This window comes from Odontesthes bonariensis, chromosome 23, assembly GCF_027942865.1.
Source record: "Odontesthes bonariensis isolate fOdoBon6 chromosome 23, fOdoBon6.hap1, whole genome shotgun sequence".
Taxonomy (NCBI): Eukaryota; Metazoa; Chordata; class Actinopteri; order Atheriniformes; family Atherinopsidae; genus Odontesthes; species Odontesthes bonariensis.
This window is the reverse complement of record NC_134528.1, coordinates 24929262-24956433: the sequence shown is the minus strand read 5'-3', so window position 1 is coordinate 24956433 and position 27172 is coordinate 24929262. Positions and strand designations below refer to the sequence as shown.

Genomic DNA, 27172 nt, shown 5'->3' with positions numbered 1-27172 from the left:
TCACAGGTTGGTTCACCTCAGTGTGCTGAGGCTCTGGATCCGGGCGTGTCAACATTTGATCCACATGTCGTTTCCAAACTCCTTGTTCCCCTACATTGACCTTGTAGGACACCGTCTTTTCCATAACAACTGCTTGTGACCACTTCTCCTCTGGGCTTTCCTTTGCATGCTGTTGTCGCAGTAGCTGTTGTGCATCCTGTGACCTGTGTATAGCTGCAGCAACACAAGGTTTCAGGCAGTCCAAACGAGAACGCAGCCTGCGTCCGAGGAACAACACTGCAGGTGCTTCTTTCGTAGTGGGGTGGGGGGTGTTGTGGTAGGATAGCAGAAAGGTATCCAGCCGATGCTGTACAGGTGCGGTACCTCTGAAGGATTTTAGAGCATGTTTGAATGTTTGCACAAAATGCTCAGCCAAACCGTTGGTGGCAGGATGGTATGGCGCAGAGCGGATGTGTTTGACTCCATTCATTTTCAGAAATGTACAGAATTCTTCAGCACAAAACTGAGGTCCATTGTCACTTACAAGAACGTAAGGAGTACCATAGCGACTAAAAAGACCCCTCAGCACTTGAATGGTTTTATTGGCTGTGGTACTGTCCAAGATATGCACCTCAGGCCACTTGGAATGTGCGTCAACAGCGACCAGGTACATATGTCCTTCAAATGGACCTGCAAAGTCCACATGTATCCTTTCCCAAGGACTGGAGGGCCACATCCACGGGTGTAGAGGAGCTGGCCCTGGTTCTTTTTGTACCCTCTGACATGACTGGCAGGATTTAGCCTGGTGCTCAATTTGAGAGTCAATGCTGGGCCACCAGACATAACTACGGGCCAGGCTCTTCATTCTCACCACACCCGGATGTGCTGCATGTAGCTCCTTCAGCACTCGGGGGCGAAGTTTGGGGGGCACAATCACCCGAACACCCCACATGAGACATCCCTGCTGTATTGTGAGATCATGTCGACGCAGCAGATAAGGTGACAGCTCCTCATCTGTGTCTTTTGCAGCAGGAAAATGACCAGTTGAAACCATTTCAAACACACGAGACAAAATGGGGTCAGACATGGTGTCACGTCTGATCTCAGAGTTACTGACTGACAGTGCGTCCAGCTGTGCTGTGTAAAACACTTCTACTGCTCCCGGCTTCTCATTATGAGCATGAGGGAGTGGTAACCTTGAAAGTCCATCAGCGTTTGCATGTGAAGGTCCCTCCCTGTACTGAATGATGTAATCATGTGCTGACAGAAGAAGCGCCCAGCGCTGCATACGAGCTGCAGCCATCGATGGTGTGCTTTTCACTGGGCTCAGGATGGTGGTCAGCGGTCGATGGTCAGTGAGTAGGGTAAACTTGTTACCACAGAGGTAGTGGTGGAACTTGCGTACTCCAAAGACTATCGCCAGCGCCTCTCTCTCTATCTGGGCATAATTTTGTTCCGCCTTGCTGAGAGTTCTTGATGCATAGGCTATTGGTCTTTCTGTTCCATCCTGCAAAACGTGTGAAAGCACAGCCCCAACTCCGTAGGGTGAAGCATCACACGCCAGGCGAAGGGGTAGCTCAGGGTTGAAGTGGGTTAGTACCTCTCGTGATACTAGTAGTTTTTTAGCCTCCTGAAAAGCTGCCTCACAAGCTGACGTCCATTGCCTTTTTCTTCCTTTATTGAGCAGGTCATTCAGCGGTTGCAGGACAGTAGCCCAGTCAGGAATGAAATCTCCATAATAGTTCAACATTCCGAGGAATGAACGTAGTTTACTCACATCACGTGGTGCTGGTGCTTCCACAATAGCACGTACCTTTTCTGGAGACTTGTGGAGACCAGCTGCATCAATTATATGTCCCAAGTATTCCACTGACTCTTGGAAAAACAGGCACTTTTTCTGCTTGAGGCGCGTACCATACTCCTCTGGTCTGTCAAAACTGCATCCAGCATTTTGAGATGTGTCGGCTTATCAGGGCCACTTATGAGAATGTCGTCAAGGTTACAATGCGTAAACGGTAGTCCAAGTAACACCTGATCCATAGCCTTCTGAAACAAGGCAGGTGATGATGCTACGCCGAATGGCAAACGATTAAAGCGGAAGTCCTTTTTGTGTGGAGATAGTGAGCAACTTTCTTGACTCCTCTTCTACCTCCATCTGAAGATAGGCATTTGATAGATCCAATTTACTGAAATGTTGACCTCCTGCCAGTGAGGCAAAAAGGTCCTCAATGCGTGGAATGGGGTATTTGTCCACACAGAGGGCTGGGTTGAGAGTGACTTTGAAATCCCCACAAAGTCTTGTTGTGCTATCCTTTTTTGCTGACTGGCACCACAGGCGTGGGCCAATCACTGTGCTCCACAGGTGTGATCACTCCAAGCTCAGGCTACGGCTACACAAAAACGTTTTTCACTGTAAACGATACTTTTTCTTATCGTTTGGCTGTCGCGGCCACACGGAGCCGGCGTTCCCACTACCCCAAAACGATAGTTTTTGAGAACGGGTTCCAGAGAGGGAAGATTTGGAAACGGTGTTGTTTCGTTTCCATTTTTACAGCGAAAACGTTTCTGCGTCAGTCACATGGCTAACGCAGTGACGTATACATACGTCAGTGACCAGAACAAAAAGCGGCTTCTATTCAAAATCCGGAAGAAAAAGACAACACAACAAGGACAGACAGCGATCATCATGGACCCCACAACATTGATAGTAGCACTGCTGCAGACACTGCTAACTACAGCGGCGTTGTTGAAGGAACAACAGTGAGCTTCGCGCTGGTAGAAGTAGGGGCGTACACGCATGCGCATTGCTTCTTCTATTGTTCTGGTGTAACCGGTGGGGGTGGCTTACAGCGCACCTAGAGGTGTTTCGTGTGTACTGCATCGTTTTCAGCAAGCGTGGCGTTTCCATCTGGACAGAGAAGCTCCCCTGTGTGGTCGAAATCGTTTTCGTACCCGTTTTCAAAAAAACCCTTGTTTCGTTTTCGTGTAGCCGTAGCCTCAGTCAGGCGCTTCAGTTCAGCTTCCACCCGAGGACGAAGAGCAAAGGGCACGTTACGTGGAGGACAGTATTTTGGCACACTGTCGGGTCGCAGAGTCAGTCTGGCTTTAATCTCTTTCATTGTGCCTAGCTCTTTAGAGAAAACAGCTGAGTGTCTCTTTAACACTGTCTTTAAGTTGTCTTTCTCTCTTTGTTCAATAGCATGCACAGTCTTTAAGTCTTTCCAGTTCAGTTTAATCACTCTCAGCCACTCTCTGGCAAACAATGGAGGTGCATTTACTTTTACCACGTACAAAGGCAACTTAGCACACTGTTTATTTAATGTTACCTGTACATCAATGACCCCTTCTGGTGCCAGGTTCTCCAGTGTATGTCTTTAACATGACATCAGTGGGTTGGAGGGGAAGTTCTCTCAGTGTTTTTCTGTACAGTTCCCAGGGAATCAATGACACTGCAGCCCCTGTGTCCAAGTCCATCTCCATTTTCTTCCCATTCACAACAGGCCGTACAGATATTTTTGAATATTTCCCATTTTGTGCATTTTAGAGTCTATTTTAAGATTCTTTTATTTGTTTTTAAATCTTTAAATGGACTCGCCCCGCCTTACCTCTCTGAGCTGCTCCACCTTTATGCCCCTGCCCGATGCCTCAGGTCAGCTGATCAGCTGCTCCTGGAGGTACCGAGGGCCAAGCGGAAGCTCAGAGGAGACAGAGCCTTTTCTGTTGCCGGTCCGAAACTGTGGAACGACCTCCCGCTTCACATTAGACAGGCCCCTTCACTGCCCATTTTTAAAACCCGTCTTAAGACCCATTTTTATTCCCTGGCTTTTAACCCAGCATGAGACTCTGTTTCTAGTGTTGTTTTATTGTTTTTATTATTTATATTGTTGTTGTTTATTGTTGTTTTTACATTGTTCTTGTGTTTTAAGCCTTGTTTTATTTTGTGTTGTACAGCACTTTGTTTCAGCTACGGCTGTGTTAAAAGGCTATATAATAAAGTTGATGATGATGATGATGATGATGATGATTTTGAGGCAAGGAATATAGTCCTAACTCACAATCTGTGTCTGATTTTGTATCCTCGCTTTCATCTTCTCTTGTAGTTACATGGTAGATTCTTTTCTTGTTATCTTTTGCACTGCGTCTTGTTGCATTACCTTTTTGTTCAGGTTTCTCCACTTTCGTCTTCCTTTCTCTGTCATGGCTGCTTTTATCTTTACTCCTACACATGCGCTTGATGTGGCCTTTCCTCCCACACTGGTGGCAATCACGATCCTTGAACCAGCAGTCCTCATCGGTGTGATTCGTTTTCCGGCAGCGGCGGCATCTGTCTCCTCTTTGTGAAAACACCGCGTTCACTTTAAGAGAGCTGCTCAACTGCTGTACGTCGCGTGCAGCCGTCTCCGCCGACACAGCACAATGCACTGCTTTCTGGAACGTGAGGTCTTTCTCAGTCAAAAGACGTTTCTGCACAGTTTCACTCTTTAAACCGCACACAAATCTATCCCGTACCGCATCTTCCAGATATGCACCAAACTCACAATATTCCGACAGTCCTTTCAGTACCGCCACATACTGTGCCACTGTTTCCTCTTCCCCCTGATTCCACTTGGCGAACTGGAATCTTTCCGCAATGACGAACGGCTTCGGGGTGAAATGGGTTTGCAAAACATCCACCACATAGTCATAGTCCAGCTCCCCAGGCTTGTTGGGAGCAACCAGATTGCGGAGTAGTCCATATGCTTTCGGTCCCATAACACTAAACAGCACAGGTAGCTTCTTACCGGACTTAATCTCATTAGCCAGGACGTAATGTTCAAAACGTTCCACATATGTTGTCCATTGTTCTCTGGTCTCATCAAAAGTATCCACGTGTCCAATCATTCCAGCCATGGTGCGTTTTTCAGCGGATCCTGTAGACTCGTCGGAGGAAACGTCACTCATTCTGGGCTCACCTCTTTGTTGCTCACACTAGCATTAGCTCAGTAGCTATCCGTGCTATGCAGCGCGTGGTTGATCTTTACGTCCATACTTGACCCACACTGGCAGTTCACTTGCAGAAGGATGGGAAAAGTCTTCTGGACAACACAACTCGTCGCCAATTTATGTTATGTCGCTGCTTCCATTTGTTATGCTACAAAGAGCAACACTGACACACGTTTGTTTCTTTTGAACCACTTCTTCAGGTCTGTTTATTCCACACACAGAACGCAACAGGTTACATTGCGCTGGTACCAGCTAGTGGTCAGTTATATAGCGCAACCTTAGCTCCATACATAACATTCGGGAATGAGATCCTTCCCCAAGTAAGGGGGCGAATGGAGCGGGAAATTGACAGGCGGATCGGTGCGGCGTCTGCAGTGATGCGGGCTCTGCAGCGGCCCGTCGTGGTGAAAAAGGAGCTGAGCCAGAAGGCCAAGCTCTCGATTTAAAGGTCAATCTATGTTCCTACCCTCACCTATGGTCACGAGCTGTGGGTCGTGACCGAGAGAAAAAGATCGCGAATACATGCGGCCAAATTAGTTTCCTCCGCAGGGTGTCTGGGCTCTCCCTTGGGCTCAGTATTGGCCCAAGTTCTGGAAACATTTGTCGGTGAAATGTTTGGCGCACACATACACAAATCTCTTCGGTTCTGTCGTCACTTTTCCAGAAAAAAATAAATCTGTCCACTGGCTCTTTAGAGGTTCTGATGCAGGAGCTCTAAACAGATTTTTTACATCCATGTACAGAGCAATTAGCTGGCCAAAGAGCTGTGGGCGGGGAAAGGCAGTTTTGGCATAGCCATATATGGGCTCTGGGAGGAAACAACCTCCACGTCATAAGCGGCGGCTTTCCTGATCAGGCCATCTGCATGGTCACATTACTAAAGGCGGAGAATAATTTCCATTGCATGTTTAGGTCTATCGTCATTTTTAGCCATTGGGGGCTGCAGGCAGGCTAGAGGAACTCATATTAATGTTAAACAACCTTAAAAAGTGAAAATTTCATGCCATGTCTCCTTTAAAAAAAAAAAAGAAAAAGAAATGAGCAAGAGCAATAGAATGCCACAAATGTGGCCATGACATGTTCGAGATCGATAACACCTTCAGTTAGGGTTCACTTTCTTCTATATTTTGGAGAGCGCTGTTCTCGTACAATGAACTTGATGAATAATTTGATAAAGGACAAGGATATGACAAATAGATAGGTCTGTACCCTCCTGAGAACCTCAGCCCGAACTTCATGTGAAATCTCTTCCAAAGCCCCTCATAAAGATGTGCTTTGACCACAGAAACTTCACTCTTTGTCAGGTTAAGTGTGACGTCCTGACTCACTGTTTTTCCAGTGCAGGGACTAATTTAATACAGTTTTCTAGTGAATGCTCCAGTTTCTTATTTCAGCCAGCTTCTACATTACATTCTCCGCTATCACTAAATTAGTTTAATTCAGGGCACACAGCAGGAGTTCTAATTGCTGTTCATTTGAACAGCATTTAAAGAGAAAACACAGCAGCAGTTGAAGTCGAGTAAGCCCGAGAGTAAGTAAGTAAGTAAGTAAGTAAGTAAGCCTTGTGATTGCTGCTGAACAGCTCTTCCTCCTTTCTATTTTGGTATTACTGCTCTGTCCTTGTACTTTAGATCAGACCTGCCAATCAGACAGACCCATAACACTGACACAAAATTTTTCCCTTTTATCTGTCAGTGTACTGATTTGGTCTTCGCAGGACATAAAGCCTCAGCGAGCAGCCGTTGGTGGTCACTTTTTGATCTGAAACCAAGTAGGGCAAGCAGATTTGACTGCTGCTGAAAAGCGTCAGTGAGAGGAAATTATATTTTTTTGCTTAATCACCCAATTGACCTAATTATACACTGATTCACCAGTGCTGTGATTGACTGACTGACACACATCAAGCCCAGCCAGGCAGGACCAAAATAGTTTGACAGACATACAGAGGATAGAAGACAGGATTTATTTTCTACCTTCAAAGGACATAACAGCGATGCTCTCCACTCTTTATGCTCAGTCGTTTGATTACATCCCTTCAGGGAAATGAGCCTTCTGTGTTTAATTGACTGCAATGAAATAGTTGATGTGGAGTTTACAGATTTAGAAGTAGTAAATATAGAAAATGCAACACTTTCTTCACCCTCCCTGTTTGTGCTCATCAAGTGTTAGATGCTAAAAAAAAACATGTTAAGTAGGCCTCCTGACTTTTATTTGGTACTATATATATATATATATATATATATATATACATACATGTGTATATATATATATATGTGTGTGTGTGTGTTTAGAGAAGAAAATGTACCAGTTTCAAATCAGATGAATTACTAGACACTTCATAAAACAGCCCAAATTGCCCACTGCTTTCCAATAAAGCAATACAGATTTGAGTAGAGCAAAAAAAAAAGAAAGTACAGTGGCTATGTTTGTGTTTAGCTGCCAACATTGTGTTAATTGAAGACTGTCCTCTGCGCAAGTACATCCCAAAAGGGCTTTTGTTCAAGGCAGGCTTAAACGGCCTGTAATTACATTTGAAGAATATCTGATCTCTTGTGGCCGTGAGAGCAGCTGAGTGCGAATGATAAAAATGGCGTCTTGAGAGTCCCGTTGTGAAAAAATAACGTGTTTTAGTCTGAAGCGTGACCGTTTTCCTGGCCAAACCAAGTGAAGTTATTTACTAAACTCCAACAGGAAGTGACAAATGTGCTTTACATGCGTCTTTAAATGTAACCAAGTCAACCAGCAAAATGGCTTCCAAAAGGGTGACGGTGGGGTTGTAAAAGGTCCTTTCTTTTATCCCCAAACCGTGATCTTTTTCTAACCTTAACCAACTAATGTTGTTGCCTAATCACAACGGTGTAATGACAAAGGTGTCATAGGAGTGTTGCTGTGTTGTTGACTTGATTTAATCTCTGAAGTGGAAAAAGCCATTAAATATAATCGTCCAACACCAGCCCTCCAACCTGCCTATTAGAACTTTGTAGCTCTTGAAAGAATCTTGAGAGAATGGCCTCTGCTGCTGGAAAGGCTCATATGAATTGTTTTTCCATGCTGCCCCCGGTAGGAGCGGTTCTTTGCAGGATGCCATTATGAGTCAAATTTAAACAAACAACTTATATGACCCTATCAGTTGGAGGACTTGTTGATATTTGCTGAATGATATTCTTTGTATGTCAAAGTGAACATGTACAGCAACAATCTATTTTACTCTTGCAATTGTTTGCCTTATCAGTACAAAACCTTGTGTCAAAGTCACTGTTGCTCAGAGCAACATCAGCAACTGTTTTCATGTGGCTGTAATCAGCTTGCATTATCTTTTGACAAATAGATGGATCCCAATCTCAGTATCAGTTCTGTTAATGTAATCTTTTCAAAGCTATGAAAAGGATTATTTATATAGTGTTTTAATATGTTCATAGGTCTTTGGAGGCTGAACAATTGCCAGAAGAAGACTGTTTTTTGTCATGCAGTGAGCAGTTGCCATGTTGCTTTGGGAGGTTTCAGTGTTAATTCAACCAAGGTCACCAAGACTGGCATGAAGACCCGTGGGCGATCGCTGATCTCACGATCACTCAAAGTTCTCCACCCCTGTAATTAGTTATCAGTGGTCCAATTTACTGCCAGTGCTTGCTCCGTGACCATGGAAACCACTGTGAAAGAAATTATACAGAGGTTGATTTCTACCTTTCGCCGTACACCTCATTGGAAGCAGGGAAAAGCACACATGTTACTGGAGAATAATCATTCTCTGTAGAAGAAGACTGTTGAATATTTCCTCCACCCTGAGAGAATGTTCAGGTTTAAGTTTTTCTAGTTTTCTGAAGAGCACTTCCGACTGCATGGTTGAATAATTTGAGTTTTGGGGTCTATTTTTTTAATCTTGATATTAATTTCCATATCAGTGATGATGTATCAGTCCGACAGCAGATACCCATGACAGCAGATGCCCACCCCAGTCTCTGCTGAAATCTTTGGGTGATATTAAAACCTTGGAAGGAACTTCACTTCATTGATCTTCTTGAAAATGAGACCAAATCGGTCTAGTTTGGAAAGTCTCATCGGTTCTGTTTGCACTCTCGACCCTTTGGCTCCATTTTACCACTCTGCTGTCAAAACCGTGGATGTGATTTCTTTCACATTGGATAAGCAGATCATCGCAGATGTCGAATCAAACTTTTTCCATCTAAGAATGATTGACAAGGTGAAGCCTCTTCTAAGACTTGATGAAAAGCTGGAGGAAGTTGCTCACAGTTCCACCATCTCTTGACCAGACCTCTCTGCATCATTTGAAAATGGTTCAAAACCCAGCGGCTCCTTTTTTAACTGCCACGGCTTGATTTTTTGGACTTTAATGCTATTACCGTTTTAGATGGATTCATACCATCTTATGTAACTGACCTTATTCACAGCCACAGCCCCGTAGAGGCACTTCAGTGAAACGGCCAGTTTCTCTTAGCTGATCACGCTTTTGCAGTTGCTTATATTCAAAATCACTGCTAAAGACATGTCTCCTCGACTTGGCTTTCAACTCAAATATGACACCTTTATTATTTGTCAAGGTATGCAAAAATAAAATTGAAATTCATAGAAATCTGTATTTAACAATAAAAGATGCCGTTACAATGGTGTGACTGTACAAACATTAAAGCTGTTTTAAGTGAGTAAGGGTCAGAAAGAAATTTTCACATTTTTTTTCCTTGTGCATAAAAAAATACTCTGATTCATTTTTGTTTATCTCTTTTTATTTGCCACAATTATATACCATGACTCATCTGCAAAAGAAAGTGATATTTGTTAAAGAAATGCTTTTGGCTGTATCAGACTGCATCAAATCGAGTTGTTCCTTTTGAAAAATGAAAGCTCACATAGAGAAGGTTTTCTGTACACTGAGTGGATTGTTCCTCTTCTGCAGCCCCCTCACTTGCAGGGTTCCTCAGGGGTCCATTTTGGGTCTGATGCTGTTCTCATTGTCTCATTTCCTTTGGGGTCTACTTTAAGGAAATATATGATCCATTTCCATATCGAATCGTTCTGATGATGAATCCTCCCTTAGTGTATGTAAAATTCCATTTTATTTTCCGTGTATTGACTTATTAAATTTTTCTCTTTTATTGTTCCTACATTTTAGTTTCACATCTATAAATCTCTTATTTGCTTGTTTTCCCTGTGAATTTCAGTTGTTGTAAAGCACTCTTTTCCTCTTTCTTTTATCATAAATGTTTAGACTTGACCTTCTGACTTTTATATAAATAAGGGGATCGGTGTGTAGACTGTGGAACTGGTTGGGAAAAATAGGAGGGATATATCTACTGTGTATGTAGAGATATATAAAGCAGAGAGATGAGAGTCGTGAGGTGCAGTATTAGTTTGTGTCAAGGACATTTCCCTTTCTCTCCTCATTCCACTGAATCTGAAATGACCGTGTGGTTGCTGTTGTGCCCTCTTATGTGAGCGGAGGATGGAGGTCAAGAGCAAGGCATTGTGTTATAGAGCATGTCACTATGGCAAACCCATTACGACTCAACTCATTGCTACATGTGGGAATGGATAATCATTTGCTCTTGAAATATTATTGTCGTTATTGTTGAAAATAGGTACAAATCTAAAAGTACTCAGGAAGTTGTACTTTTTCGTTATTTACGAGGTAAGGACAAGAAAAGAAAATGGGGAGATGATGGAGCGGCCATGACTTCTTTTTTTCACTCCTTTTTTTCCTGTCTGATCTGCAGCATTAACATGCAGCCTGGCTTCATTGAGTACATGCAGGAAATGATTAGAGTGCATGTTACATGAAGTAAACCGGTATTTGCCAAGCAAAACGATTAGATTTGAAAGTTTCTAAATCAAATTTTTTTCTTGAAGCCTCACAGTGAAAAGCCTAAATGTGCTTTTGTGAAATCACATGCCTCGAGCTTTGTGTTTCTTGCGTTTCTGAGCTCTGCTTTGAAACAGCTGCTTGCGAAGGCGTCTTTGTCTCACTCCCACACTGAAACCTTCCACCTTGACTGTTACATTAACCCTCCTCATCCCACCGTTTTTCCTCTCGAATCAGACTCTCCGTTTCTCAGTTTGAAAAGCAGGATGAAGAGAAATCTATGACCTCTCCCCTAATGGTAATCAGCTGGTAAGACTGTCATGATTACATGCATGGGACACTTGAGTCACAAATCTATGTAAGATACAAAAAGTCTATTTTCAAAGAAGGTTTTTCTAGTTCCACCGGTGATTCATCCTCAGCCGTTATGTGACATGCAGCGGTCAGTCCCTTCAGAGCCACTAAACCCCTGCCCACATCTCTGTCCCCACAGACCTCTTTTTCCATCTCTTTTGTAATTGTAAATCCCAACAGTGTGCTAACCCAGACCACCTTATTTAACAGACAGCCCCCTTTGTGTCTGACGTGGCCAAGCAACATGCAACATCACATTATGCTTCCTGGTTCCTTTAACAAAGGAAGAGCGCCATAGGACTCACAACACAGACCCTGTAACCCAGATTTCTCTTGTTAACCCCAAACCTAGTTTTGACACAAATCCATGGGTGTGTTCATGCTAACAATGCACCGATGTACACATAACTCATCCAGTTCCAGGCGGGCTCTTGGACCCTGTGGCCTGATGGCGTCTGCAAAGCAGCTGGGCATAACAGCCAAGATAAAACACATGAAACCTTAGTATGAAAGACATTTAAAAAGGCAATAAACAAAATGCTCAGGACTTTTCAGGTTAAGGCGAGGAAAAGTCAACCCCACCCCTCACACTGGAATGTTATAAATAGAGCTAATGTGATTCATTGGCCCCGCGATCCAACCGACGGATTAAGCGGGTATAGAAAATGGATAGATGGATGGTGATTCATTGGCCACGGACTAGCATCTCAATGCTAACTTTTGGGCCCCTAATTACAGAAATATGTTTTACCTGGAAGCCAGAGTTTGGGCTGCCTTCTCAAACGGCAAAGGAATAATGACTGGAGTCATTTTGAGTCATAATGACAGAGATATTTTGAGGAGTGAAGCTGAAACACACGACCTCAGAAAAGCGACTGATGAACCGAGAGAACCATCTCGTAGCACAGGTTTCTTATTCATCGCAAAACCTGCATAATTTTTTAACCCTGAACACTACGCAGCTAGGATTCAACTGATTTTAAATGATATGCAGGTGGTGCAGGTGGACTTTTACCTTTTTGTTTACATGCACAAAAATATTCAGATGTGAAGACCCTCACTTTAAATAAGTGTGAATAGCATTTTTTGATCACCTCAACACAAATTACGCCATATTCAAAGTAAGCAGTGGTTGATCTCACTTGCATAATTCAGTTAAATATATTTAAATATATATATATTAAATATATTTGAATTATATCATTACATTCTGCCTGAGTTTTGATGGCATCTGTTGACACACATCTGTTGGCACCTTTTATGACGCACGTCTTCATCGCCACTGTGGCCACTGGCCAAGGTTGCTTGTTTCATTCACAAGATCTGGCAACACCGGCTCCTGAAGCTGATGGCTGTGGGCAAATAGAACACACTTTTGATTAATGCTCTGTTTTTCAGGGTATAATAGGAAATTAAGGCTTTGAATTAGTGCAAATACCACTCTGGCATCGGGGGAAGATCTCCCTGCAAACACGGACTGATGCTTATTGAGTGTCTTGCCTGTCTGTTGTCTGACACGCCTACTACTCAGTGTCTCCTGTATACATTTTTGAAATGGCATCAGTCTTCTTAGAATGTGAATCAACTGTCTTGGTCACATCTGCTTTGTTGATATGTGTCCTCAAAATCAAGACTACAGACCTGTGACCTGTTTACCATCTTTGAGTAAGACACGATCTCATGTCATCACAGACATAAACAGAGCATGCCATCCTCAACTAGAGCAAAACTAACCAACTAGCTTTTTCACTTCGCTTGCATTATTTTCTCCTGTAGCCATCTAGCTTCTCATTTGTAAGGGGACTTGAATTATATGAGTCTGTCTCTCAATGCAACATTTTTCTGCTTCTGTTTGAAGATTTGAAATTTCAAGAATTTTTAAGACATCGTTACTGAGGCAATAGTGATTTTTAATTTTTATATATATATCATAGCTGTTTATAATAGGTAAGGGGCATTCCTAGAAACAAGTCAATAACTTCATGCGAGCACAGTTTCTGTGCCATCACATTTCAGGTTGTATTTGTCTGAACTGTGGCACAAACTGAGCTCGAGCACTACACTACTTTTTTTAACGATGACTGCTTTCACAGGCGATGCGTTTTCATGTGGGCAACGCTGGAGACGAATTGAGCACCCTTTGAAAGCGGTTGCTGATTTTCGGACACGTTTAATGGACACTTTGTGGGAGAACACACAATACAAAATGAAAATGCTTTTACTGTATGACCGAACTTACACAACCCGTGACCCTCGCATCATCTGTCAGCGCTTACGCCAATTAAGTGTGATGTCGGACAAAGTTAAATGCCTTCTCACAAACGAGCAGTCTCTCTCTGAATACAGCGCTCTCACACACACACACACACACACACACGCACACAGGCTGCATTAGAGGAGATAGTGGGGCTGCCAGGTTAGTGTGGTTTTGTAGTCTTTTTAATCCCATTTAAAAACACGACTTTTGATGTTAAAAGGGTTTTGGGTGACTGTCAAGAACTCAATGAGAATGTGATTATTCTTTAGTGTTCTTAATCATAAAATCAATGTGAAATGTATCAATCAGCTTGTGAACAATAAATCTTGATTTTTGAGTCGATTTTAGGACTGAAGTGCAAACTATTACCGTTTTAAATTTATTCACACCATCTTATTTAACTGACCTGCTCCACTTTATTTCTCTGCAAGCAGTTTGAGCCTGAATTGTTATTTTAGGGTGGTTTCTCATAGTCATACGGTCTCATAAAGTTAGCTCTCAGGCCTTTTATAAAAGGACGTTTTGGTCAGTCTGTCCAAAAACTTGGTGTCAGTTGATATGAAATTATATGAAGAAGACAATGCAGAGTCCGAATGCAGCAGTGCACAAAGTCAAGTCAGAGCACACCTGACTTCTAATTATCACAATTTGCTTTTGGAGCACCTGGTATGTCAATTTAACTGCACAGTGCTTTAGTAACAATGTTTAATGAAGCCGGAGGAGCCTGGAGTTAGATGTTGGAAAAGGCAGCTGGAAGAACTTTAACAGGTGACTTGTTGAATCTTCAATTAGGTCAAATTAGGTGAAAAGTAGAAACTACTTCATTAGCACTTCATATGTAGAGAAATGACGATTCAGCAATGGCTCTGATGTATTTAAGTGTTGCTTCAGGTGATCTCCTGCATGTGACGTGTGATTGTATTTACATTTCACATCTCATGTCATGGCATCCCATTACTGCAGCATACGTACTCAGTTCTCAACAAATGACATGAGTGCCAGATCTCATAAAAAATCTGTCAGTGGAACCACAGAGTGGATCTAATTTTCTCAGGATCTAGAAACCGCATCAGCTCTCCAGTCCAGTGCTTGTGGGTGGGTGGTCTCTCATGCTTCCACTTGAGGAAAAAAAGCCGCCTTGCAATCAGAGATGCAAAGGCAATTGCATTTAATCTATATCTCGGGGAGATTTGAGTCAGCAGAGACCACAAATGCCCCTGAAAGAGCTGCGAGTGCCTCCCCAGTGCTCGATTGTAGATTTGTAGGTTTTAATTGAACAGAAAATCTCTTGCAACTGTTCATTTATTAACCCAGTTTTGGATGCCCATAGCTCACAAAAAAATCTAATGAATTGTTCCAAAATGACCAGGAGCCTCATAGACCAACATGTCCCCATTTACTGAAGAAGAGAGAAATCATATTTTCAATTTGCTTTTTTGTGTTCCTAAACTCGGATTGACCCAGTGTGATTGTGATCAGGAGTGTGTCATTTCAGACACAGATATGATAAGCCTTTTACAGTAATGTTCTTTAGGGCTTAAATGAATAAACTGAAGTAGTGTTCAGTTTTACTTTTGCTACGTTTACAGTCAATAAAACTGACAATATTGATCGGCTACAGCAGGGGTGGCCAACCGGTCAGAGACTAAGAGCCGCATTTTTTACTGTGTTACCACAAAGAGCCACATTTTTTGAAAAATGACCGAATTCTCTCCGTTCCATCCGTCTGTTCTTCACTCGCTCTCGTCTCGGTCACGTGACGCATCAACGCTGATATTGTAAGCTATTTTTATGAGCCCTGGATAGAGGGATGTTTAGCATGTTGGTAACATCCGGTATTAATGTGAAGAGCTTTTATTTTGTACACAAGACAGGAAATGGTTCCGGTGTTAACCTGTAACTCAAGGGGTGTGAATCACAGCTCATAATAGAGACTCTCTGGTGTGAATAAAGTGCGGCCGGCGTTCAAGCCAGCGAATGTGAGAACGCTACCTGTGGTTCTTTTATAAACCTCAATATAATAATAAGAAGACCCTCTGTTACAATATTAAACACACAAACCGAGCAAAATGAGTCAAAAACAGACGTGTTTGGAAAGCTTCTTCCCAGTGAGGAGACAGAAGAGGCTGTGACCACTAAAAAAAAGAAAGCTGCATTTTGAAGGCATGTTTAAGCGTTACCATAGCGACCAGAGAGCGTTAGGAGGCAGAGAGGATGTTACGTCAGGAGGACGCTGCTAATAAAGTTACACACAAGTACACAGTGGATTCAAGTTTATTATTATATTTACTAAATACCACAGAGTCTGTGTTAGTTAGTGATGGGAAGTTCGGCTCTTTATTTAGGATCTTTTGTAGCCTATATTTTACCTTAACTTTGCAAAAAAAAATAATAATCATGGTTTATGTGTTGAAAACCCTTTTGCTTTGAATGTTTTTATGAGAGACCTTATAATTGCCTAATTCTTTGCATTTATTCTGTGACAAAACCACTTTTACATTTGTTTATTTCAATTAAACTTTTTTATTGCACAAATTAACAATAAACTTCAAACAAATCCACAGAACAGAACCAAACTCAAGCTAACATTAATAATGTCCTCAATTAAACTTTTTTATTGGACAAATGAACCAAAAAATTTCAAACAAATCCACAGAACAGAACCAAAACCAGAACCAAACTCCTTAATTCTCACATGAATACCGCGTGCTGGTTGCCATGCTGGCCAATCATAACAAAGCTCTGTGTAACCAGAGCTGGGACTGAGCACTGAAAGTGAAACCTAAGCAGCGAATGGAAAAAAACTTGTCGCCTCTCACTTGATGCGAGCCGGCTCTCAGAGCCGATGCTCTTGCGCATGACCCATCACTAGTGTTAGTTGTATTATTTTATTTTGTAATATTTATCCGCCACACCTGAAAGGCCGGTCCGTGAAAATATTGTCTGACATTAAACCGGTCCATGGAGCAAAAAAGGTTGGAGACCGCTGCCGTATTGAACTCAAACGAAGCGAAAAGAAAAAAAAAAAAAAAAAAAAAAAAAAAATTGGTATGAACGTAAGAGCCGCATGCGGCTCGGGAGCCGCGGGTTGGCCACCCCTGGGCTACAGTATATAGGCCACTTCAGCCGTGCTAACTCTATCTTGTGTACATTAGTTGAACGAAGGCTCTTGTGGTTTGTATTGTTCCCCAGTATCACGGTGGCAATGAAGACCCAGGCCAGGTGGGAGGTGATGGAGCGCACAGATGTTCTCTACAGCGGGGTAGCTTTCCTGGTGCTGGGCACTGTGCTGGTGGTCAGCAGCTTCCTTGCTCTGGGATTCACCGGAACCTTTTTAGGTGAGTATAAAAGATACTGAAGAGGCTGAACCAGTTTTGTTCCTGGGCTATTTTGAGTACTACGCACTCGTAATGACGTCACTGAAATAACTTTGTCATAGTAAGAAAAATGGGCTTTAGAGACTTGGTGAAGTCAACTTGATTTTACTGCCAGATTTAAGGCAAACATTCATGGTTCAAACATCACTTTGGTGGCTTATTTAGCACATCCAGGAGGTTTTACTTGAAATGTCTGTACAATTATGGGATGGATGACTGTGAAATCTGATAAGCTGTGGCTGTCTGGTCTCTTGTCTTCTTATTGTAACAGTTTGAATAACATGTTGCTGTTTATTTTTAACATGCAATATGTTTATCTGTGATGCCTTTAGAAAACTTATGACAAAAGAAGAAAACAAATAAAAGAAAAAGACAAAAACAATCTGCGAGGACAGAAAAAGCTCCCTGCATTAAGAAAGACACATGAAATCTGACGGTGTAAACATTCCTTGTCATTGCTATGCGTGCAACAAACAATTTCATGACACGCATTTGCCTCTGGGGCCTCATACCTGTTTTTTTTCCGCCGCTCCAGCATACATCCAGGCATTATCTCAAATCAACACGAGCACAACATCGACACGGTGACCATTTGCCAAGCATTGGCATCTAGTTTTCTAGGTCAGTCAACTGACTGAGTCATCTCCGAGATCCAGACGATCGCATCGGTTCCTCCACATCTTTGTCCATCAGTGGGCTGAAATGTCAGTCCATTATAGAGGAGAAACAGGAGGAGCAGCAGGAGGTGACAGGAGTGTCCAAACACGTGGGCAAATGTGTTTACATACTTCTTGTGTCAGCAGCTTGCATGGGCACGTGCTCATGTATGTGCATGTGCACGTGCGGCTAAATTGCCATCTTTCAGATACTAATTAATGAGATTTGGAATAAAACTGGGACATGAAATGGCTAATGTAGGCTGCAATAATGTAGGCTACCGACCCTGGAATATTCTATAAGAGAGGCTGGTACTTTTGGAGTTAAAAAAAAAAAAGTTCACCTATAAAGAAATGATTACCAATAATCAGCCTGAATCTGTCCATGTATTGGACGGTCATTGTCATTTCTTAAGTGTGTTTATAAGGTCCTAATCATGCAGTGGAAACCTGATCGTATTAAACCAGAGTTCCATTCCAGTAGCATTCAGGTGTGTGTTAACACAATGCCAACGAGGAAATATGAAAGCAATAATCCAAGAGAAGCTGTCGTTGCTGCCTATCAATCTGGGAACGATATAGAAGAAGAAATAGAAATAAAATGCAAGAGCTACATCTCAGACTCTGCAGACCTCAATTAGCATGTTAAATGTTGAAGTTTTTCATTTTAAGACCTGATAATGTCTTATGTCCTGATAGGTAGAGCCTTAGAATTAAAAGACAATGTGTCTTTGTGGGTTTTGGTTGGTGTGTTTTCTGCACAACGCTTCATTTACACAACACAAACATCATTCTCCAAGCATTTTTTATGGCTTCAAAGCCAAAGAGTCCAAGGGCTAAACAGCCTCGGCCTGGACTCCAGACCTGGCACCCACTGGAAACATTTTCTAAATAATGTTCACACATTATGCTTACAGCAGCCCTCAAAGATCAGTGATTGAAAGAAAAAGCCTAGATATCTTAGTAGTGAGATAAAGTTCAGCTCAATACTGTGATTGTAATACTGGTATTGTAATCCAAAAGTCTATTCCAAAGTCCTCAGGATGAGTGCGTACTTAAGGATGGTCTTTATGCAACTCCTGATGACACCATGTTTCCCTTCCCATTCCTCCTAGCGTGGAAGACATATAATTGAGGATATAGCCTGTAGGTGTGGGTTGTGATTTGATATGTCTTATTGTCTCTACATTAATCCCCTTGTGTCACTGTGACCCAATGATTCAGTCTGATGGCACAGGGGCAGACAAGAATCCAGTTAGAATTAGATTACACGTAGTGTTAACAAGTTGGCCACCTGGCTGGGGAACCAAACTCTGATTACAACCTCCTGATTGCAAGGCCCACTTCTCCAACATCAAAACCACAAAAATGCAATCACTACCCCTCAGGAAGTCCACGTTGACCATTTTTATGACAATGAAGTAATGAAACAACGGTGACGCAAGATGATAGGAAAAAATATGTTATGCTTGGCTGTTGGATCTGACTGGGATACCAGTCGTCGGTTTGGCAGGTCACAAATTGAGGTTAGCTTACATTGTTGAAGGCCAGTTACGGCTGGTTTTCTGTTGAATAGCAAACAGATTTGTTTATATAATCTCTTTTATCACGCCCTACCTGTTGTGTTTTAAATGAGCATACATAATGAAAAGTGTTATGTAACTTAGGCATTAATAGCCTCTTTTTTTTTTTGGACAGAAAACAGGGCCAACAGCTACGCATGTGTAAATCAACAGGGCAGCTTTACCTGCCAAAAGCCTACGTGCGTTCGTATGTGTGTAGAAATATTTGTGTGGGCACACTGAGGAGGCATAAGGGATTTAAGTTGAATGTGCATGTGCTGTTATTCTTATGGCCCAAAATAGGTTAGAAAATGTTTGTGTGTGTGGGGGGGTACATTTGATGCAACTTATTACATCAAACCATAGAAAGTGTTCAGGTTACAGTGAGCAATGTCCTAGTTCTGCTGCTGGACCACACACACATACTTGTCATTCAGTTCTACATCCTGACTAGAGTGTCAGAATTTCCCTGAACTGAACGTAGAATATATTTCTGCCGATAGATAATTTTATTCTCTGAGCTCGTTTGTCTTTAGGCCAGAATTCTAACTACATAAAAAAATAAGAAGGAATGAAAGAAGAACACTGCAGTGACAATGTTTTCCAAGAGGCAGGAATTTTTAAATGACAATATCTGCAGTACAAGTTGATTGGTACAATGGTACAACGTCTGTGGTGGGAACTCTGTGATTGTTTTACTTTGCGTCGCGTATTGTTCAGTGTCATGACTGAAGCTTGAAAAAAACTACCAAAAGTGGGATGTTCTGACAACCAGTATTGTCAATACACTGACTCAGTGCTAATGTTAGCAAGCAAAGTATTCTAGCTCACATTCTCCTCGTGGATGTCGGGTAAGCTATTTTTCTAGCTTTGCTAATGGAATGGGGGAAAAAAAATCGAGACGAAATAAATTCTTTACCTTTTCTAATTAAAAACAGCTGGTCGGTTAGGAGTTAAAAGTTCACTCAGAAAATGTGTTTCCATGTCAGTCTTTGATTCAATTGAATTTAATCATTATGCAGTCAGATTGTATAACAAAATTAAAGGAGCATAGCTTATGCAACAAGAAGTTACATATGAAATAAAGTGATTTTCATGTCAGAGAAAAAAAACTGCATGCGCTTGACAGTTGAGGACAGTTGCTGGAGTGGGTTTCAGTTTACCTTCAGTATACCAAGCATAATTGGTACCTAGCTATGGATAGCTACTGACTTAGACAGTGTATGAAAGAGATTTATTTATTTATTTGAAGATGAAGAACATCCGTGTTATGTCACTGCGTGCACGGTCGTTGCCCAATGTGTCCTACCGCTGATCAGCTATGATCAACTTTTCCATCATAACCTCTCGTGACACATGTAAGGTGTATTTGTTTCACTGAACCGTCTGGAAGATCTTCTGCAGACAAAGAGCAGGCAATTTTGAAAAATATGAGCCATTGAACCAATCAGATCAACAAAGAGCTACAAGCTGAGCCAGTCAGTGAATAGGGAGCCACTGCTGCTGACTGTTTTCTAAAACCGACCCATAGCAGCATAGCAGACTGATTATTGGTCTGAAATTTGTGTTTTTGGCTCTGGCAGGTTGGATTTTCTAGTTATTGTTATTTTGAGAAACAGACAAGAATCTAACTTGGTTGCATGAGTATTTTCTTAAGTGATACTTCAAACTGGCACAATCAATTTATTAGACTTACTCCTGTGGGCTTAAAGTGTTAGTTCGCCATTTTGCACATTAAGCCCTGTTTGGGGGTATTCTGGGATGAGTTAGAGATGTTCTGATCACAATTTGAACATTTGGTGCTGAACGGAGCATTTAGGTATCCACTGCTGCAGCCCCCCCACCTTTGCATTGAGTCAATGACCACTCAAGCAAACAATCATAAAACGGCATTAAACTTTTGTTTGCGGAGACATGAAACTCACCGTGTGGTCTGTGGTGGACAGCGATACGTTGGCTCAAAAATCACCGCGAAATACGCTTCCAGAGAAGTTATATTACCATTATTGTCCGTCTTCATTGATTTGTATTGGTTTGACTAGTATTACTCCGCGCGCTGGATGTCGCTGGATGTCTTGCTGCTGCTATTCAACGGTGTCGGGAAATATAGGTCCACCAAATGCTAAAACAACTGTTAGAAGGCACATTTCGCTGCGATTTTCGGGTCAATTTATCGCTGTCCACCAATGACCACACGGTGAGTTCCATGTCTTTTCAAACGAAAGTTTAATGCTGTTTTATGATTGTTTGCTTGAGTGGTCATTGACTCAATGCAAAGGTGGGGGGGCTGCAGCAGTGGATACCTAAATGCTCCGTTCAGCACCAAATGTCCAAATTGTGATCAGAACATCTATAATTCACCCCAGACTACCTAAAAACAGGGCTTAATGTGCAAAATGGCGAACTAACCCTTTAAGTTATCTTTTTTATGTAGGTGAACTACAGAGACAAGGAGGGATTTCTAATGCCCGAATGTTCAAAAAAACAAAGGTGCAGCTTAATAGCTCTGACAGTAGAAAAGATTCTCTCTTTTGTGGGAACTCAACAGATGAGATATCTGCTAAATTTGCTGCTGAAAACTGAATTGCCCTTGCAGCACGTCGTCGCTGATATTTTCACAAGATTTAAAGCTCTTACACTTTCCTATTTATTTATGCTTTTCAGCTTGAGCACAGTGAGTCAAAAGCTTGCAGGTGATTGTCCGGGCTGATCTGTTACTGACTCAGAGAAGTGAATGTGAAATCCCTCTGTGGTGATGGCTGGCAGGAATACCAGCAAAACTGAGTGATTCATTGGTCGATGTTGCAAGTGATACCTAGCTGTGAGAAATATCTTTCAAATGCAGTAACCTGTCTTTGCAAAGCTGTCTCCGCAGACCTGCAGACACCCAACAGCGGGTGTCATCTAGGATTGGTATTATTCAATTTTACCCTTTGCCATTCTTGCATTTGGAGGCGGTTCCAAAATATTTTCATCTTGAGACGGCGGTTACGCTCATAGCAGTCGAGAACAACTGTCGAAATACATTCACAGATCACTGTTTACCCAGGAAATAGCGTGGTGCAGAAGTTGACAGGAGGTTGCCTTAGTGACACTTGTCTCCAAAATGTTTGACAGCTGTCGCCATGGGAAACGCTCACCCAGATGTAGTGTCAAGAAATATATCCAAAAATGTTTGGGAAAAATTAAACTGTAACATTAAACATTAAAATGTATAGATCCTCATGAAAAAAGTGAGAGTTCAAGCACTTTTGCACAGATAAAACTACTGATCTTCAGATGAGGTCATGCTCATACTCAACTGTTGACATCAGTTGCGGCCAGGTGATGTGCAGTAGCCAGACAGGGAGGCATTAACAGGGAAGTGTGGTGCCAAAGTTCAGTTCCCTGGTAATGCATGTGCACTCTGACTTCAATGTGCTGTTGATTTGTCAGGAACTCGTGAAAAATGGTCATCACATGATGAGCAAGTCCAAAATCTTTCTGGTTTGAGTTCATAACAAGACATCAAGGTTGCAGAAACCTAGGCAACAGCGTGATGCAATCCAACAAATATGACACTTTTACCACAGCCGTTGGTAAAAGTGTTCCCTGGACTCAGATTTGAGACTTTTACTTTTTTGGAGATAATCCATGGTTCTCACCAAGTGCATGCTGGAATTGGCACCAGTCTCCTGTATTACTGAACCGAGTAAATGGTGATTAAAAAATCTGACAGATTTTAGTAATTACAATTTGTTAACGTGTCAAATTGAGCCAAAATACTGCCATGTGACTGTGTCCCAACACTAATCCACTGTGTGTTTCCCAGGTGACTACTTTGGCATTCTCATGGATAAGAAGGTGACAGGATTTCCCTTCAATATCACTGAGAACCCAATGTACTGGGGCAGCACTGCCAACTACCTCGGCCTGGCGCTCATGTAAGTGTGTGTGTGGGTGTGTGTTTGTCTGTACAGTGAGGCAAAAGGGCACTTTCACGAATTCAGTCAAAAAGAGTGTTAATTGAGTTATTGAGTTTTTACAAATCAAGCTGATTTAAGAGGTTGATCCTTCGCCATTACCTGAGACATTTTTAGTTTGAGGATAAATGAAACTTAAAAATCCATCACCTGGGTGGCAAAGTGCTCATGCACTTCAAATGCTGTTTGAAATGAAGACAATAAGTTGCATAGATGATGAACTGTGACCTAAATATAGCAAATGTTTTTTTCCCACAAGTTGCAAATCACTCCTGACAAAGGTGGGGGGGAGAAAACTTTTACGTGTGCTCCCGTCTCCGTGACGACCATTGCAACGTGTCTCAGAGCTCAGCATGTAGTTGCTAGGCAGGCTTTACAGGGTCGATGACTCTGCCACTGATTTTAAAAAAAAAAAAAAAAAAAAAAAAAAAAGCTGTGAGTCTCTACTCTTTCTACTTTTCCCTGAGCTTGAATATGAACCTAGATTTTAGTCTTACCGCATATATTTTCCCTTTTGCTCTGACTCGTTGGAATTGAGTTCACTTTTTCACTTTGTATTCTAGCTGCTCAGTAATCAAATCCAATGATCTTCTTACTGCCACCTTTTACTTCCACAATCCCACCCCTTTTCATTGCAGCCTCAGACTGCTCTGCTGTCATCATACTTTTGTCAATTTATTCTTTTATCTTAAGGGTGAATAATGGCGTAAAATATCTCTGGCTCCTGCTTTAAGCTCCTCTGAATTGTGGTAGAAGTGATGTGTGTTTGCTACAGCAAAGAAGTTGTACAATAATTATAGTTAGTCAGTATCCCCCAAAAACAAGCCAACAGGTATGTTTAGGTTTTTAAAAGTTGGGATGCTTTGTTGAAAACACATAAAAAAAAGATTGCGTTTATTTGCAAATCTCCATCCATCCATTTTCTATACCTGCTTAATCCGTCGGTCGGGTCGCAGGGGGGTGCTGGAGCCTATCCCAGCAGTCATCGGGCAAGAGGGTACACCCTGGACAGGTCGCCAGTCCATCACAGGGCCACACAGAGACGAAATGAAATGAAATGATTAATAAGAATGTCAACAAGTCTCGAACTCTGTTTGCTATGGTTGAAAAACTCACAAATCCTCCTAAACAGTCAAACCCAGACCTCCTCTCCACTGAGAAATGCAATGAATTTGCCAACTTTTTTAGCCAAAAAATCAAAACAATTAGACAAAACATTAACGCAACAAAGACAAACAAGAAAACTAATCTGTGTCTAAAACCTAGAAATAACTCTGACGTTATGTCACAATTTAATTTTGTTAATTTAAAAATCCTTGAGGAAACAGTTCGGCATCTGAAATCAACAACTTGTTCTCTAGACATAATACCATCCGACTTTTTAAAAACTGTTTTTACCTCAGTAGAAAGTGATCTCCTACAAATAGTTAACAGCTCACTGGCATCAGGCATTTTTCCCAAGTCACTAAAGACAGCTGCCATTAAGCCACTCCTAAAGAAGAGAACTCTAGATGCCTCTATGATGAACAACTACAGACCTGTCTCTAACCTCTCTTTTATATCCAAGATTATTGAGAAAGTTGTATTTAACCAGCTCAACGACTTTCTGAATGAAAGTGGAAGTCTTGATAAGTTTCAATCAGGCTTCAGACGTCATCACAGCACTGAAACAGCTCTGGTCAAAGTGTTAAACGACATTAGGTTGAATACTGATTCTGGTAATGTTTCAGTCCTGGTTCTGTTGGACCTTAGCGCTGCGTTTGATACTGTAGATCACAGAATCCTGTTGCACAGGCTGGAAAACTGGGTTGGACTTTCTGGAGCGGTCCTTAACTGGTTCAGGTCCTACTTAGAAGGCCAGAGTTATTTTGTTACTATTGGCAGCTATGAATCTGAGCGAGTGGCCATGACTTGTGGAGTCCCCCAGGGGTCAATTCTTGGACCTCTTCTGTTTAACTTGTATATGCTCCCTTTGGGTCAGATATTGCAGAATTTTAACATCAATTATCACAGTTATGCAGACGATACACAACTTTATGTGTCTCTGTCACCGGACGACTGCAGCCCAGCAGACGTACTGTGTCAGTGTCTGGAGGAAGTAAACACCTGGATGAGAGATAATTTTCTACAATTAAATGAAGACAAAACTGAGATCATTCTGTTTGGTAGCAAAGAGAAGAGGGTCAGCGTTGGTAAATATCTTGAGACTCGGGACCTTATAATCACTGACCAAGCTCGTAACCTCGGAGTGTTGATAGACTCAGATCTGACTTTCAGCAGCCACATCAAAGCTGTCACCAAGGCAGCTTTTTACCACCTCAGAAATATCAACAGAATTAAAGGTTTCCTCTCCCAAAAAGACCAGGAGAAACTCATCCATGCATTCATCTCCAGTAGACTCGATTACTGTAATGCTCTTTTAACTGGACTTCCCAAAAAGAGCATTAAACATCTGCAGCTCATCCAGAACGCTGCTGCTAGAGTTTTAACCCGGACTAAGAGATCTGAACACATCACACCAGTTTTAAAATCTTTACACTGGCTTCCAGTCAGTCACAGAATAGATTTTAAAAGCCTGCTGATGGTTTACAAATCCCAGAATGGTTTAGGCCGAAAATACATCTGTGATATGTTCAGAGAATATAAACCCAGCAGAGCTCTTAGATCCAAGGACTCAGGTCAGCTGGTCCAGTCCAGAGTCCAGACTAAACATGGAGAAGCAGCATTTAGCTGTTATGCTGCTAACAAGTGGAACAAACTGCCACTGGAGATTAAACTTTCACCAAATGTAGACATTTTTAAATCCAGGTTAAAAACATTTCTTTTCTCATGTGTCTATGCATGAAATATCTTTTAACTTATCTAGACTGTTGCCTGATTTTAATTCATTTAAATGATTTTATTTGTTTCTCTTTATATTATTTTATGTATTTTTTAATGCTTCTTGCACTCCCTGCTGCAATGCTTTTATTTTATGTAAAGCACTTTGAACTGTTTGTACATGAAATGTGCTATACAAATAAATTTGATTTGATTTGATTTGAGAGACAAACAACCACACACACTCCTAGGGGAAATTTTAGAGACACCATGCATGTTTTTGGACAGTCGGAGGAAGCCGAAGTACCTGGAGAGAACCCACACATACATGGGGACAACATGCAAACTCCACACAGAAAGCCCCCAGCCAAGAATTGAACCTGGGACCCCCTTACTGGGAGGTGACGGTGCTAACCACCACACCACTGTGCAGCCTGTTGCAAATCTCATAAACCATATTATTTTCCAAAAAAGAGCAAAAGTTGAAAGCGGTCATTTTTACTGTCTTGAAAACTCATCTTAAATTGAGGCTGTACCAACACTTTAAAAAAAAAAATTGGAACTTAGCAACACAAATCTGTAGAAGTAGGCGGTACTGAAAAGAAACCACTGGAGGAACATGTTGCAACCAGTTAGGTTTGTTAAAAATAGGTCAGTAACATGACTGGGTATAAAAAAGAGCACCTCAGAGAGGTAGAGTCTCTCAGAAGTAAAGATGGGCAAAGGTGCAACAATCCACAAAACACTACATCGGCAAATTGTTGAGCAATGTTGAATTGATGGTTCTCAATGTAAATCGCAAAGATTTGAAATATTTCTTAATCTACGGTATATAATATTATCTCAGCCAAAAATCAACATCGGAAGCTGATGATCTACAAGCCCTCAGGCAGCAGTGCATTAAAAACAGGCACCACTCTGTCATGGGCTGAGGAACACTTCCAGAGATCGTTGTCTGTGAACACAGTTCACCGTGTCATCCACAAATGCAGGTTAAAGCTCTACCATGCAAAGAAGAAGCCACATGTAAACAAGTCAGAAGTGTCACCATCTTCTCATGGATGCCACAGCTTCTGGACTAAAGAGAGGAGAGACGCTTTACCAACTACCCTGACCGTTTGGAATTGAGGTCATGTGTATCAGAAAATGTCCGGAATCATTTCAAATGCATTTTTCAACTTTTAACACACTGTGAGCATGCAATCATGTTACTTATGTTGTCCAAAAGAAGTTCTCTTGTCATGAAGGATTTCTTAACCATGTTAAATGACCTCTTGATGACTTGTATTTGACTGGGGGTAACAAACTTTGTGGAATTTCTCTGGTCTTCCATTCTGCTTTGGTTTACGGGCACTCAACTTGATTGTTTCATTGAACATTTTAAGCAGAGACCATATGCTGAAACCA

General features: G+C 41.8%; 1 protein-coding gene across 1 annotated transcript in view; it reads left to right on the top strand.

Annotated features, from left to right (window-relative positions):
* pemt (phosphatidylethanolamine N-methyltransferase) overlaps positions 1 to 27172 on the top strand; it is a 110777-nt gene that overhangs the window by 63714 nt on the left and 19891 nt on the right. The window contains exons 4-5 of the mRNA XM_075457126.1: positions 16581 to 16726; positions 22795 to 22906. Of these exons, the coding sequence (XP_075313241.1) occupies positions 16581 to 16726; positions 22795 to 22906 (258 nt within the window). The remainder of the gene's footprint in view (positions 1 to 16580; positions 16727 to 22794; positions 22907 to 27172) is intronic.